Raw genomic sequence first — 16,283 nt, 5'->3', positions numbered from 1 at the left:
GGTTGACTCATTTCTCCTAACTTGCCTTGGCAGAAATGCAAGTTTTCTCTTTTTCAAATCCACCATCAGTACTGAAAGATGTGAGCTGCACCCTGATTAAATGAAGCCACCAGAGCACCATGACACCAAGAGAGATATGCTATTTTATTTAAAATCAGACCACAGTAGATTACAGAAAGACTTTATTATGCAAACAAATCCACTGTACGTTCCACAACTCACCAGGCACATAAAATTGCCCTTTTATTACTGTCCAAGATTACACAGAGGAACTTGAGGTGCAGGACAACTCCACCTCCTCTGAACTCCTTGTTTGCCAAGTAGCTTTACACTCAGGCTACAGGAACTGTTGATTTGAGCACTGTATCTAAGTCATTATTCCAGTTTGAGAGGGCAGAGAAGTCCCAAAAGAGGTCAAGACTGAGGTTGTGGAAGTTGGGGCACTAAACATAACCATTACCCAGGGCAGGACTGTGCCCAAGGCTCTGCCTCCCAGCGTCACACAAGAATTTATCTTCTGCAGAGTCCCCTGGTCACAAGGTGACCTCTGTGAGCAGCTGTGCTGGGACAACCCACTCTGCTTCCTCCAGGAGACAGCACTGAAGTGCAGGGAAATTCATCCTGGAGCTGGAAGCCTTCAGTGCTGATCCTTCACCAAACAACCAAACAGCAGACACCTGGATTAGTCAGCACTCACAAAACTGCACACAAAAAAAAAGACTGGCAGAAGTCACACCAACTACAGAGAGCATTTTCAATGCTACCACACTCTAAAGCCTTGTTACACATCGTTTTTAAAAGATTTTTCTCCAGTCCAATTGCTTTGGGGAAGTATATGCTATTTGCAGCAAACATGAAAAATCCTCAAGACAACATAATAATAATATATATATATATATTTTGGCAAGCATACTGAGTCACCCCCGCTCAAGTCTCAGCTTGCCTATGGCATTTTAATCTCACTATCTTATAAACAGTGCAAATTAGTATGATCCTAAACATCCTACCCATAGCAGAATTTATGTATTAGCTACAAAAGAACAGGAGAAGCTGTTGAAGGGCAAGAGGTCCAAAGCACCAACACATCTCTTGCCCAACTCGTTCAAGTTAGTGTTTTGTTGTGTTTGTTTCTGGAAGGGTTTAAACAGCTCTCCACAGTCATTTTTCTCCTTTACCTTTAAACATGACCAGCATCAAGTATATATTTACAGTTTGTGTGCACAAACACACACAGTTAATGGCAAAACGTTTCCCACGAGCAGCTGGATTTCAGTTACCAGATTGCTATAACTGAAACATCACATTAATTACATTACCTCTATGTTCAAACTTACCCATCAGTGAAGGCAACTATAAGCTTGCAAATAGCAGACACAGCCTTTTTTTTTTTTTTTCTGTATGAGGGTGAGGTTTTTTTTAACAGAAAGTGCTCTTGAAGAGCCCTTAAATTAGAGTTAAGCAATGGCCATTCAAATGATAAAAATGCTAATATCCTAGTATTACAATCACAAGTAGTGATCCTAAGGCACATCAGCCACAGGCATATGCAATAATGCATTGGTCTGCTTTCTCCCAGAAAAATTGCATTAGCTTTGTCTGTATTTAGTTTGCACAAGAGTCTTGTTTTTAGATAAAGTATCCCTGAAAGGTCACGTTATCACAAAAGTTACCAAAAGACAGAAAATTTAACAAGTAGTAAAAATATTTTTAGACTCCTAATACCAATAGAGTTAGATACATAAAAGGCAGTGCAAATTCACAATACACTTATCCATCACCTCCAACACTTCAGAGGATTCTCAACCCTCAGAAAAAAAAGTTGGCACTTGATAAGTGTAAAATACACCTGGCTGTTTTTATTCAATGTTAGCAAAACTAATTTGAGAGTGTTTTAGAGATTTTTGTGTAGCAGGCTCAAAGGAATTTCTGTACTCAGTTACCACCCTGGTAGCCCCCAACCTACTTTAATTCTTTCTAGGACAGGAATAATTTCTACAGCAGACATGTTTAGCATTCAGATACAAGAGCTGCCATCCAAATATCAGCACTAACAGCACAGCAAAATTACTTTGAAACGAGTCATAATTAACCATGCTTATACAAAGCTTCAGTGAGAAAAGAATACCAAGATATTACATTATTTAAAAAATAAAAAAAACCAAACCACATCCTGTACCATCACTAGATTACAGAAAAAACACACTTTGCAAACAAATCCAATGCACATTGCTTCACAAAACCCTCTAGACTTGCACTGGGGTTCAGATGCCAATGACACCAACCAACCTTCTGCCCTTTGTTTTCAGAAGGCAAAGCAAGCCAAACAATCATATTTTCAGAATGGAGAACTTCCTGTTATGAGCTTAATTTCAGATTAGTATTTGCTAGCAACTGCCACACTCCAGAGGAAATGATTAAGGAATAGTCAAGGGCCTTATGTAAAAACAAATAAATAAAAATTCTCTTTTGACTGAATACAGTCTTTCCAAACAACGTAGTGTACTCCAGGACAATGATGCGAAAGTGTCTTGAAATAATCAAGGGGCTAGGACAGATTCTGGAATGTGAGTTTCCTGAAGTATTGTGAATTAATTGGAAGTTGTTCACGGATGTGAGAAATTGGCAATGAATTTCTGGACAAATTCTCTGCAAGGAACAAGTGTTAAGATTTGTCTCCCCCATTGCCAGATTAAAATACCAGCATGTGTCTGCACTTCAGGCTTCAAAAGTCACATTGAGAACGAAATCTGAGCTCTCCTAAATTGCCTCCCCCTTTCAGAGGCACAAGAAAGTCAAGAAAGAATTATGTAATATGCAAACAGCCAGCATGGAGTTCAAAAAGCTTTCCTGTTTTGCCTGCTTGCAGAAGAATGTTACCTGCAAATTCCAGACAGAGATGGATGCCAAAAACTGCAAAACTAAAGGAAATGGGAAAGTTAAAAATAACTCTTCCAAGTGAGAGACAGAGTTGGGAGAATAAAATGAAACTGTGGAGCTTCAAGTGGATAATCACATGAAAACCCAGTATTTGAATAAGAAAATACCCTGCTTAGATTCCTGGAATCACATGATATCAAAAGCTAAGCACCTGTGTAAAAAAAAAAATAAAAATCACTGCTGTATCCAAGGTGTGGAACATTTAAATAAAAAACCTGTAAGAAAGAGTATTAATAGACAAGGAAATAAAAATGCCTGGTAAAGTTTCTATAAAACTCTAAACTGGTTCTACAGTTTAGTTTAATTTCAAGAGACCAGGACCTTCAGGGTCTCAAGCTCTTTAGAAGTGGGAGGAGTGTGTGCTTCTACTGTGAAAATTTTATGGAAATGACTGAAATGTAGAAATGAAACTCTTGTAACTTTCACTGTTGCAAAAACCACAGAACATTTTCTGACAAGTTTCAGCTCAGTGAGCTTTAGAAACGTTGTGCACCTGGCCACAAAATGCTGCTGTCTGGGCAGGCTGCAAAGGATGCTCTGCCCAGGACTCACATATGGTTGTTACTATCCAAACACTGGCACTGTCAAGGAATTCTTTAGAGAGACAAACAGCTCCCAGTTTGCCACACATCCATCCAGCATGAGAGCAGAAAAGGATGCTGATTCACCATCACTAAAGAATTCAGGTTTGTAGTGTCAGGAAATCCACTCTACGTTGTTTCACAATTTGATGGATTTACAAAACTTAGACCCTACCCCCTTCCTAGACAGACCTCGTGGTCACTGATATTTGAGAACAAAGATAATCACATTTACCAAATGTAACTGCAAACCTCTGTGCCACAGCTTGGATTTTTGTACTCCGTTGTGCAAAAACCAGAGGCTTTCATTGCCTACATCAAGTCTCTGATGGGGAGAGAAAGGAAACAGAAGCACCAATAGGTAAGTCAGGACACCAAAATATTCACTGGAGGATAAAGCCAGGGTGTGGTGGAAGGCGAGGTGGTCTTTGGGGAAGAGGTGGAGGGTACTGTGGTACAAACTGAGACGGGTATCCTGGCTGTGGTGTTTGAGTTGCAGACTGAGCTCCTGGTCGAGGAGGAAGAGGAGGATAGGGAGCACCTGGAAAAGCAAGAGGAGGTCCTGAACTCATGGCTGCAGTGAAGGGAGTGGGGAAACGTCCTGCAGGGACCGAGGAAGGTGGAGGGGGAGGTATCCGTCGGGGCACAACGGCAGGAGGAGGGGTTGCATCCAAAGTGTAGGAATCTTGAGGTGCTGGTGTTGGGTCGGGCGGTCGGGGCTGAGCCTGTGGCTGGACCTGGGGAAGTCTCTGTCCCTTCAGCACCATTTCTTGGAGCTTCTCAATTTTCACCCGCCGCAGGTGAGCCAGCTTGCGCTTGCTCTGGTACTCATCGATGAAGGAATCCAGTGGGATTTCACCATCAAGAAATTTTTCTGCCATCTTCTGTCAAGGAGGGAAGAATCTTTGAGAAAACAGCATACTGCAAGAGAATCTAAATGGCTTCTATCCTAAAAATAGCATCATTTTGCCTGTGATTTTCCAGCTTGCATATGGAAGAGGACTGGCACACTAAGAATTCTGAGCACAGTTTTGGAGTAGCTATTACTCACAGAAGCACTGGGAGCTCAGTATCATCTTTGCTTAAATTTACACCGAAGCAACAGCAGTAAGAACATCTGAAACTAGCTCTGAACATTCCCCTGATCACCAGAGATGGGTACATATCAAGTTCAACAGCTTTCCAGTTTGCCAGCTAAGCTGAATTACAGCTCTGCACTGCTTGCAATGCCAACAGAAACACTGAGAACTAACTCTGCAAGCCTCAGTACAGAGAGGCAGATTACTGCTAAGCCTGGCTTAATGCTCACACTTCCTTGTAGCTTTGGGTAAATGAGGTTTCATAAAGAGAAGTGACCATACATATAATCACAAAATTCCAACTGTCCTGGGAATGCCTTTGTGTGATCACAGCTCAGGGACTTTAAGCAGATTTTTCCCCTGATGTGGTTCTAGAGAATGTCCTACAGGCAAAGAAATTAAAAAAGCCAAACACCTCCATTTTTCTGAAAACAGATCAGCCTTCAAGCACTTGTAGCACAGCAGCAGTGAGTACTGGTGCCTAGACAGATATGTTCAAATCATAATGGAATTTTTCACCAGAAACGTGGGAGAAAAAACAGGGCAGGCAGTTTTTCTTTAGGTTACTAATTGACATTTGTAATGGATTAATCATATACCAGGCAAACACCATTAAAAAAACCAAACTTTCACATTTATACACTATGCCAAGGAACTAAGAGAGCTTGGCTTTCTTTTCTTCTGAAGAGTTTTCTCTCAAACATCAAAGACTTCGAGAGTAAAAAAATTACTCGGATAAAAAAATTGTCCCCGAAACCAAATGACTGACGTTCAAAGCAGAAACCAGACCACTTTTTGAAAAATACCCCTTTAGCCTGTTACATGTTCACCACAACCCTGCAGCTATTGCACTGAGAGCCCTTGGTAATGGTGTAAGGGGCAGAACTGAAGGGCAGCCCTTACCTCCGTGTCCTCCTCAATCTTGGCCCCCTCTGTCTGAAGCAGCGCGAGCAGCGTCTCCAGGGAAGCGTTACTGGATTGTCTGTCTGTAATGGCACAAAAAGGACAGCAAATGACAACAAGTGACATCTAACTGAAGCTGTACAGCCTCAGCAAGCACAGGCACACACATACAACCAGCACACTCCACTGTCCATGACAGCATGATCTACTGTAAGAAAATAAATTGAGTCGTTTAGGGATGCTGTCAGCGCTAAAAGCCAAAATGTGATTACAGGGGTGCTGAAAGACAAAGCACTTTGTGCAGTATCAGATGCACAACACTTGGTAATTCAGTATGAAATGAGGAAGTTAAATGTAATATGCTGTTTGATTTATGATACATCAACGAAAATTCAAATTGTGCTTTGCTTTTTAGCAAGGTAAATTAATTCGATCACTTACAGACCCGTAGGTCAACAATAGGGAGGTAACCACACAGTAATAGAATCCTCATAGAAAGAATCCTCAGTGTCTGCTACTAGGTGTAACAGATACTTCATAAATCACTAGGAGCATGATCTACCTCAGAATGACATTTCATTTTGTACCCTAATTCACACATCTAAAAATGAGACACCAAAAACCAAATAAGAAACGTGCACGCAGAAAAAAGCAAATCACAACTGTCAACAGAAAATGTTACCTAGTTTTGTTTTCTTTATCTGGTATGCTTCAAAAAGGACTTGCAGCTCCTGATATTTTTCAGTCAAATTTGATTTCAAAGTCTCCAGCTTTGGCTGGTACAAAAGATTGCCTTCTGCCAGACTACGGTTGCTGGCAAGAGTCATGTCCTTGCTGTGTTGAACATTTTGGGCCTAGAAAAAAATAAAAGTGTGTGAAATGACAGTGAAAATATTAAGCAAGTCAAATTGTTACTTAGCTAATAGGAGAATTTCAAAACTTCTCAATAAACTATGGCACTGGACCATAATATTTCTGGATGTTTTATGAACCATGGGAATGTCTCTTGTTTTGGCGGGTATGATCAGCCTCAACTATTACACTCTTCTCACATGATCTCTTGTTTCCTGCTAGGCAAAATCTTCTCACAAACACTGTTTTTACTGCTCTACTATTACACTATTTTGCTGGTGTATCAGCTAGAAGGAATTAGATCTGTGTTGCAAAGAGCATGTTGAAAATGCACTGTTAAAGCTCAAAGGGAAAGACCTTCAGAGGAATTACCCTGAAAATGAGGATATCTCCCTCCAGCTGTGAGCACCTCTGAAGGAGTCACTTTCTGAACAGGAATTATTACTGATTAATACTGACCTGAAGTCACTCAAATCTTTTTCTACATGCAGCAGAGAGCTCATTAAAGTGTTTTTTTTCATGCTGGAAATGATAATTACTTAGAGTTTGTGTTGTGGGCAAGGACACATCCCCTCCTTTGAGGATGCAATGTGGGTGCTTCTTCAGTCCCACCTCATGTACCAACCTCACTGCTATGAACACTGACAGATAATGCACCAATTGCTTTCAAAAATATCTTCAAATCCCAGCAGTTACACGCTGTAAGACTGCAAAGAAACATCATCCTTTATCTTACGAAAATGCTAAACCTTAGGACTGCATCATTACTGTGCTTCTCCAGAATATTCCTCCCCAAGTATGTTAAATCAATCCTGGATTCTTGCCAAGGGCTCATTTTTCAGTTTAATCCTTCTGCTTAACATATCCTTGCCCAAACATGGCTCCTAAAGAAAAATTACAGTTCTCAGAAAACCAAGATTGGGCAAGATTCTGAGTTTACTCACACACCCATGATCTGATCAAAACAGTCTTCATGAGCTTTGGGAAAGCTGAGTATTTGGAGAAGCCTGCCCTGGCTGTCACATTAGATTCATTAAAATATCCAGACATCAAAAGGAAACAAAACCAAAAAAAAAAAAAAAAAGGGTGAGAGATCTGATTTCAGATTTTCAGTCTGAATCAACAAGTGGGAGAGTTTTCCCATGGCACAACAGACTGATTCTATTAAGCTGCCTTCAAACATCAACAAAAAGCTTGGTACACTTCTTGTGACCTCCAACATTAATATGCCCCTTCTAGCCCACATTATCCCTGTTCAGCTACAGCAGATCATATTTACAGGCAGCTGCAGTGGATTCTCTTCCTGGACACTCCTGGGTGGATACAGGAGAGCCACACCTCAGGAACTGGAAAAGAAAAAACCCACAGAAGCAATTCAAAAGCCTCAGAAAAGGAGCAGAACTCAGGTGTTCCTGGGTGCATCAGGTGAAAATGTTTTCCAAGTGTAACAACAGAGTCTTCAGGACCAATTACTTCCTTTTAAATGTTTACACACTGCCTTAATCTTCTAAATTCAAAACTGCCTCAATACTTAAACATACCTTTGGCCCCCGTGCTTCAAATACCAAGGTTTTACTCTCTTACACCCTGGTCTTGCTAAACCACTTAAAAAAAAAAGTCAAGTCAGGGATAATGCTGAGTCCTAAAGTCTACATCAATCTGAATAAAATTCACCCTCAACCTGTGAGAGCTGGAGAAACTGCATCTGTGACACAGTTTTGTCTTCTCAGGGTTCTCACATCAAGCCTAAACAAGCTTCCAGCCCTATGCTTGTGTTCATCTTGAATCCTTTCCAAGAATAAAAAGAAAATTCTCACATTTGAATCCAATGCAAAATAATTTGAACTGGTTGTTTCCTTTTGTTTCTTCTCAGAGGATCCAATGCTGTTAGACTGTCACTTTCAGAAAGCCTAAGTCTTGGTATTTAGCAGTTTTTTGTAGTAATTATGAAAGGAATTAAACCACACATGATTTAACTGCTTAGTTACTGGCATCCAGCTTCTTGCCATCACCACCAGCTTTGTTCACCCGCTGCCTTCTGAGCCTCCAGCATGCAAAAAGATTCATGGCTCTCCTCTTTCACCATTTTAATGAGCAAGCTACTTCCTTCAAGAGACTTCCATTTGATCTGGTGATTGCATTTCCACTGCTTGTGAGGCTGATGGGCTCATTTCAAAGCAGCTGTGCAGCCAGTTTTATGAGGGAACTTCAATCCTCACCCAGGATGAGGACCCTGGGTGTTTCCTCCAGAGAGACAAAAGCCAGGACACAAACCACTCCAACCCTCCAGAGCACAAATCCCAGGAAAAGGAATCATTTACTGAACTCATGTAATAAAAGGAGAGAAGGGAGAGCTCCAGCTAAACAGGCAGAATAACTGAAAAAGCTTCCTCAAGTCAACTGGGGCTTTTGTGGTGTTTTAAACCCTATTTTTAAATCCCTCTTCTGCCTCAAGTATCTCAATGTTCCTCAGCAGGACTGGGGAGGAGAAGGAGGAAGGAAGTGCCTAACTTTCTATGATGGTTTTCTGAGTAACACTGAAATCATTTCAATTGCGTAAAGATGAATAAATAGGAGCATGAAATGATGCACCTGACCTGTAAAAATAAGAAAAAAATTATTATGACCTACCTACACCTAATGCTGAGTGACATCCTGTCCTTGGCATCTGCTATCTAGCAGCTATGGACTAGTCTAAACTTAGAAGTCTTAAATACTTTGTTTAAAACTGAAAAATTTCAGGTAATCTCACTTAAAGTTAACAGTGCTTGAAATTACTCAAGATTAATGACTCCACTGTTCCCACAATATACCACTTCTAAAAAGGGATCATTTTTCTCTGCAGAAGTTGGACAAAAACCATGACTGACATTCAATGATCAGTTCAAGGGTCACTCTTGAAGTCTTCACTTCCAGCATTAGTCTGTCAAATTTCTTTTAAAAATGGACAGTTGAAGAGATGAGAAACTCAAATTGAATCTTACTCAAAACCATGAGAAGAACTAATCCCTGGAACACAAGGGAAACTCAGGAATGAAATTCTTAAGGAGGAGCTGGAGAAGACCCATGCAGGGCATATAAAAAGTCTGAAATCTGCAGGACAGGTAAATTCTATTTCACAACAAACAGAAACCATGTAAATACCAAAGCAGTGCTCTTAGAATACAGGCACAATTTTACACACCAGAATAATCTCTGCTACTGCTGCTAAGTCCCACGTAATGAACTTTTCTGCAACTGTTCCACTGCATTTAGAAGTGAACTCACAGAATCAGAAAAGCCAAAAAGTCAATTAAAAAAAGTCCTATACAAAAACTTTCCAAAAATGCTGGTAAATTTAAAACAAACAGTTGCAAAATCATCCAGCAGTTAAGGATCCAGCACAGCATGACCAGTCTATTAAGATTATCACTGCAGCACAAAGCAAGCTTTCAGCATCCATTCACAGCTCTCCACAAGCCCAAGACAATAGAAAAGCAAGGAACAAATCCAACAGAAATTCTTTTTTTTTTGGTGTCAGCTGTGTGCGTGTCAGTGGGGAGCTGCTTCTGCACCAGAGGTTCACCTGTCTACTAGAAGTGGAATGGAAAAAAAGTTGAATTTTAGAGAAGGAAACACACCCCACTGGAGAAGAATTGCTAACAAGACTATTGAGGTCATGAGCACTTCATCAGGCAGGAAACATTCAGCTGAAAACAGATGAGAAATACCAGTCAGAATCACAAGACATAATGAAAGAGGACAATATTGAAAAAAAAAAAGCAACACAATGGGACAAATGAGGCAATGATACTGAGCTGCTTATAAAAGGATTTACGTGGCAGAAGGATTTGCCTACCACTGAGCAGATCACTCAAACCAAACTCTGTTGGGTGCAAGAATATGAAGGCATGGACACAAGGAGGTTATTAAAGACAAAACCCCATGGTTTATGCAGCATTTCAAAATGTAAAATGCTTAAAAAGAGAGTTTCTTTAGCAGAAATAAATTGAATAATTTTATTCAATATTTTAATAAATAAGCACTTCCAAGACCAGGAAGTAACAACTGCTTGAAAACTGAGATTCTCCAACTTTAATCAACTGCAGCTCATCCCACTTTCAAAAAAGGAAGAAAAATGCAGCATAAAATTAAAACAGAAGCTAGTACTAGCTTAGTGACATTTTTACTGTTTATTTTTTATTTTTTACTCCAAAATAATGGTTTGCAGCACGAGTTATTTGTGCAAAATGTCTCTGAGAAGCATCACTCCCATTCATCCAACAACAGCACATTCCCAGAAGAACAATTCCAGAGCAGATGCCTCCTGAGATGCAGATTGAGGGACTGGAATCCCAGCTACCCACAAAGTCCATCAAGTGCTGCCCTAATTATAAGTTTGCTTTGGCAAGCACCACTGCAAGTAGTCTCCCAGTACTTTCAAGAAAAAAAAAGTCTTATAAGGAGCTATGAATAAAAAGAAGTCTAAAGTGGCCCCGTTTTAATTGCTTTATACATAGGGTACATTCACATTAGTTTCAGGTGTCTCTGGTCTTGCTCCAGCCTTTTTCATTCCCACATTTCTCTCTTTACATACTTGGAAATTAGGAATAAAATTAGCAAAGTGCAAGGAGGCACATTTGGAGTGTCAAATTAACCCCTGAAAGAGGAGCTGACAGGTGCAGAGCAGGAGAGAGACTTCTTTTACAGGAGATGATTGAAGAGAGCTTTTCATTACATCCTGGGGAACGGTAATAAACTTTCTAACAACATCTGTTTGGTAATAAATATTAATACAAACTCCAAACTAATGAGATTTGCTAAATTTTTACCTTCCGGTGATGTCACTCTGAGCTTTAAAATGACAAAATCAAACCAAACCTAAGTTGCAATTCCTAAACCTTTATTCCAGAGGCAAGGGAAGGCAGCCAGAGCTGCAATTTGTGCCCAGCACAGCCAGGCAGGTTACTCATTTTTTTGCTTAGCTGGAAGAGCCAAATCCACAGTTGTCACCAAGTCTAATTCCTAACTTTGTAACTAAATTTCATGTTTGGCAAACAAGAACATAACCACTCACACGATGTGGTTTTAGGGCAGCACTGGGAATCCAAGAAACCCGGGCACACATTCACATGGCTTTACAATGGACTTTCTGCACTGCCCCATCTTTTCAAGCAGCTTTTGAGAAAAGGGCTACATACAAAAAGCCCTTCTGTGCTTGCCAGTGTGCTCCAAAATCCTGGAATGAGAGGAAGGGAATACATTTCTGACTCCTTCATTTTGTATAATTAAGGTTTTGAAAAGCAAATAATTTTTGGCAGTAGAATCCTAGCAGGCTGTAACACAGTGTTGCACTCTTATTAATGTGATGTTCCAGGAGATAAAAAGAAAACTCATTTTTCCAGCAGGAATTCATCAAGCTACCAGGACTGTCAGGTCACAAACTCTCCCATCTCTGCTGCTCAGTGTTATCACACCAAGGTTGGCTTTTATAAACAATGTACTTTTATTTCATGAAGATGAATACTGTAGATGTACTACAGAGATTAACCTCAAAGGATTACAAGAAAAAAAAAAACCAACACCACCTCCTGAATTTTAAAAGACTAGAAGTGCCAGACAATTGGCTTCCTTCCCCTTTCTATCAGACAAGATGTTCCTTGTTCAAGCACTAAAAAGCCCAGGGGCTTCAAAAACAACCTTACAGGCTGAAAAAGCAGCTTAACTCTCTGATGCCACTTCTCCAGATACCTGAGGACAGGGCATGAAGGGCACTGCATGTGCACATTTCCTCAGCCAAGTATGACTGTGCCCATGAGCACACACACAGATATATATATGTGTATATATATATACACACACCCACCCACAATGACATCTACAATTTCTGCTCAAATGCTGCACAGAAATACATTCCCTCCAAGGCTGGAAGGTGCCTATTTTTAGCTATTAGCAAGAAAGCCAAGTGGTTTCTCCAAATCCTCCTCTTTGTGAGCAAAACACTGGGGTTTGAGCTGGGCTTCCCTTGCAACAAAGGGAGCAAAGGTTTTTTTTCAATTATGGGATAGTCAGCTTTAGCCAACTTTGCCACTGAAAATACAGTAAGCTCAGAGAAGTGACTGAGGAATCCTGATTTAATTGGCATGCCAGAAGGAAACTCTTCATCCAGGGACTTTGGAATAACCCTACAAACTAGGTTGTAGGGACTGAAAATGAAAATATGGACTGAAAACCTAATACCTACACGAGCAGCAGTGGATTCACCACAGTTCCTCCTTGATGCTCAGGATTTCCCTCTCTCCCTCTTCCAGTGAAAAGCTCAGGATCCAGCAGCACGGACTCATCCAGTGAACAATTCAGTGGAAGCAAAACCAGAATGAGGAAGAAGAATTTGTATGTGGCCAATTCCTTCCAAGGTGGGCAAATGCACTTCTGGTTGAACAGACTCAAGTAAAAGGCTCTGCACCCCATAAAAAGAGGTTTATACCAGACAGCAGTAGCACAGCCATATTTCCACACACCTTCAAACCCAGCCACACTTTCCAGACACCACAAAATATTCCCTCAGGCCTGGAGAACTTGACACTACAATTTAAAAGCCTTCTCCTGCCAACTAAAGAGGAAAACCAGAGGGTCAAACTGAGAATATGGCTCAGCTCTGCAGTGAGAGAGGATCTTCTGCACTGTGGTCATGAGGTTTTCAGTCACTTAGGACCCACAGTTTGAAGTATTAACAAATAAATAATCAAGAGTTCACTGAGAGCTTCTGCTGATGGACCTTGTCAGAGGAGAGGCTGAAACCAGCAATACAGCTCCCATTTCCAGCTTTACTATAAGCCCATTATAACCAGTTGGCTTCCCTTAAATACTTCAGTGTTGATACAGAAGGATGCCTGAAGCCTTGTAAACCAAAATGCCTTTAAGTTCTCTCATTGTTACCACACCAGTCCCTCTTTCTTCAGCAGTTCTCAACATAGAAGCTGAGATGAAAAGCCACCCCCTGCCCCCCTCTCACAAACCTATTTACACCAAGCTCAAAATACAAATTGTTTCATGATGCAGCAAATAAACTCCCCAGGACACCTCATGATGTTTGGCCTCAACTTTCAGCTGACCTCTTCCTCTGGCAACACTTGGGCAGCTTGGGTTGAGGTGATCCCTGAGCAATTTCCTTGGAAGCACCAGAAGGGCAGGAACATTAAGTTGCAGATATGGAAAGCAATTATAATTGATTTTACTTAATAAACTTAAATTTTACTCAAGAAACATTGCTTCTTTCTCAGGAATATATTGCCACTTTTTTTTTTTTTCCTAGGGCTTCTGTCTGTTAATTCAAAAATAAACCCAAACCAAGAAATACAACACCCTGAGAAGTACAGCACATCTTTTTCTGTTTTATGAAAAGGTTTCATCTTATTTCTTATTAGCCAGCTACATCTTTTGGGTGCATTCATGGCTAAATAAATCTGGAACAGGCTCATACCAGAACTGGAATACACTGGATCCACTGGCAAAGAGAAAAACCAGTAGAGAACAACTCCAGCAGCAGGAAAAAAACAGGCTTCTATTTTGTTTTAATAAGCAGAGACCCAAAAGAACGGCTCAGAGGCTGAGACACTGACAAAGCCATTTCAGATAGGCAAAAAAAAAAAAAAAAAAAAAAAAAAAAAAAAAAGGCAAGAGAAAGCCTGACAGCCTTGGCTGCGCCCAGCACACCAAGCCGGGCAGACAGAAATCTCTTTCATATCGCTTTGAATCAAAAAGTTGCGCTGAGATGGAGACCACAAATAGCACCGACTTCACCCGGACAAAATCTTTCCTTTTCGTGGCATTAACGGAAAAACTGATCCCATCTCCGGTCCCGCCGGTGCCTCCTGATTTAGTACAAACCGGGAGCGTTTCAGCAGGGCGAATCCTCAGCCCCCATCCTCGGGGACAAGTGCCCGGGCACGGACATCCCCATCCTCCCTTCCCTTCCCGAGGGCAAACAAAAGGCTGGGAAAGGGGGAGGGAGAGGGGCAGGGACAGCCCGGGGGCTCCGGACCGCCGAACGGGACCGGGAGGAAGGAGAGGGAGGGAGGGAGGGAGGGAGGGAGGGAGGGAGGGAGGGAGGAAAAGAGGAAAAGAGGAAAAGAGGAAAAGAGGAAAAGAGGAAAAGAGGAAAAGAGGAAAAGAGGAAAAGAGGAAAAGAGGAAAAGAGGAAAAGAGGAAAAGAGGAAAAGAGGAAAAGGAGGAGGAAAAGGAGGAGGAAAAGGAGGAGGAAAAGGAGGAGGAAAAGGAGGAGGAAAAGGAGGAGGAAAAGGAGGAAAAGAGGGAAGGAGGAAAAGAGGGAAGGAGGAAAAGAGGGAAGGAGGAAAAGAGGGAAGGAGGGAAGGAGTCAGCTGCACCGGGGGGTGGGGGACACATGAACCCCCCCGATGGGGCACGGAGGTGGTGGGATAGCGAGCCCCGAGGGAAAAGGGGGGAGGTGGGGGAAGCTCGAGGGGCTCCTCCGGCGGGGTGAGGGGAGACCCGGGTGCCCCTCACCTCTTCCATCCCGCGGGCCATGTCCTGGAGCTGCTCCTCGTCGTCCAGCAGCGCGCTGAGCTCCTGCAGGCTCAGCCCCTCCAAGCGCCGCACGTCCACCGCCATCCCGGCGCCGTGCGGCCCGGATGCCCCCTTACCCAGCCTCTCTCTCTCTCTCTCTCTCCCTCCCTCCCGGCCCGGTTTGGTCCGGTCCGGTCCGGTCCGGTCCGGCCCCGCTCTCTCTCTCTCTCCCCCCCCTCCCCCGGCCCCGCTCCCACCGCCGCCGCCGCCGACCGGAAGCGCCTCGCGCTGTGGCCCCGGCGCGCGGTGGGCACCGCCCTCAGCGCCCCCTGCTGGGCGGGGCGTGGCGGCAGCGCGCGGGGCGGAGCGTACCAAGGGGAGAGAGGAGAGGGGGGTTGGGGGGGCTGGGCCGTACCAAAGGGGCAGCTGGGTGGGGAGTCCCCGCGCCTCAGGGGAGAAGGGGGGTGCCCAATGGCGGGTGCCGGGCAGGGGGGGGTCTGCGGGGAAAAGGGGGTCTGGGGGGGAATGGGAGAGCCCACGGGAGCGCCTGAGTGTTGGCTGAAGGACAGGATGGGGGCACGGGGAAGCGGGGACGGGGGGGCAACCAAGCAGCACCCCGGGGGGACCCTGGGGCTGGCTGCGCCCTGAGGGGGGACGGGGGAATCACCTCAGCTGCCCGGCATCAGCCTTGGCCTCTGGAGCCCCACACAGGGCTTTGTGTGGTGATGCCAGCCAGGTCTTGAGGCCCTGGGTGGGTGATGGAGGAGTCAATGGCCTGGTGGGGACACTGAGGGAGTTCTGGTCACAGTTACACTGCAGGCTTTGGACCGGCACCGGGAGAGAGGGATGGAGGTGTTGGAACAACCCCAGAGCTCAGACTGGCACGGCTGGGGCTCAGGAGTTTCTTTTCAGAGGGGTTTGTGGAGAGTGGAATCTGTGAGAGGTGAGGAGCTGGGCCCTGAGCCTCCGCACCAGCACCAGGCACAGGGAGCTCCAGTGCCCCTGCTGGAAGTGCTCTGGGCATTCCTCCTTTTGTTTATAACTGCCCAGCTGTAAATTAGGAAGGAAAATCAGTAGAATTACTCAACTCCTATTTCCTTACCGGGCTGGGACTTGGCTACAGTGAATCTCAAAAAAAGTGACTGCATTATTGTGCTCGAGCCTAGGCTGAATACCTGCTTAGGCTAAAAATAGCTAAAAATCCAATCTTGCCAGGCTTTGGTGCTGAGTCTTTTTGTCTTAAGCATTTTCTTCTTCAAGAGTGGTTAAGAAATGATTCATCAAAGATGTATTTTATGGTGAAGTTCAATACTTTTGAAATGTCATGGAGCACAAGCTCTGCATCGATTAAAATATCAGAAGTAGATTTTATTCTGATTTGTACTCATTAAGTAACCACCACCTTATGACACACTCCTGGTAACAC

The 16,283-nt window shown here is 43.2% G+C and overlaps 2 protein-coding genes across 2 annotated transcripts in view; both read right to left on the bottom strand.

The window, feature by feature from the left end:
- GPN3 (GPN-loop GTPase 3) overlaps positions 1–14,398 on the bottom strand; it is a 66,869-nt gene extending 52,471 nt beyond the window's left edge. Inside the window, exon 1 of the mRNA XM_071763730.1 lies at positions 14,394–14,398. The gene's annotated coding sequence lies outside the window, so the exon portion shown is untranslated. The remainder of the gene's footprint in view (positions 1–14,393) is intronic.
- On the bottom strand, positions 126–15,144 carry VPS37B (VPS37B subunit of ESCRT-I). Its single transcript, XM_071763728.1, has 4 exons — positions 14,858–15,144; positions 6,183–6,354; positions 5,501–5,583; positions 126–4,402 (listed from the first exon to the last, which is right to left on the bottom strand). Exons 1-4 carry the CDS (start codon positions 14,960–14,962, stop codon positions 3,902–3,904), a joined length of 861 nt encoding a protein of 286 aa, XP_071619829.1. The 5' UTR covers positions 14,963–15,144; the 3' UTR covers positions 126–3,901.
- Between the last annotated feature and the right edge of the window lie 1,139 nt (positions 15,145–16,283).

This window comes from Heliangelus exortis, chromosome 19, assembly GCF_036169615.1.
Source record: "Heliangelus exortis chromosome 19, bHelExo1.hap1, whole genome shotgun sequence".
Taxonomy (NCBI): Eukaryota; Metazoa; Chordata; class Aves; order Apodiformes; family Trochilidae; genus Heliangelus; species Heliangelus exortis.
This window is presented reverse-complemented; position numbering and strand designations above follow the sequence as displayed.

Excerpts from the sequence above, each read along its gene's own strand:
- VPS37B (XM_071763728.1), bottom strand. The coding sequence starts at position 14,962 with ATGGCGGTGGACGTGCGGCGCTTGGAGGGGCTGAGCCTGCAGGAGCTC. Across the intron at positions 6,355-14,857 it reads TGGCCCGCGGGATGGAAGAG|GCCCAAAATGTTCAACACAG; the intron begins GTGAGGGGCACC and ends ATTTTTTTCTAG. Across the intron at positions 4,403-5,500 it reads AGATTGAGGAGGACACGGAG|AAGATGGCAGAAAAATTTCT; the intron begins GTAAGGGCTGCC and ends CCTCCTTGACAG.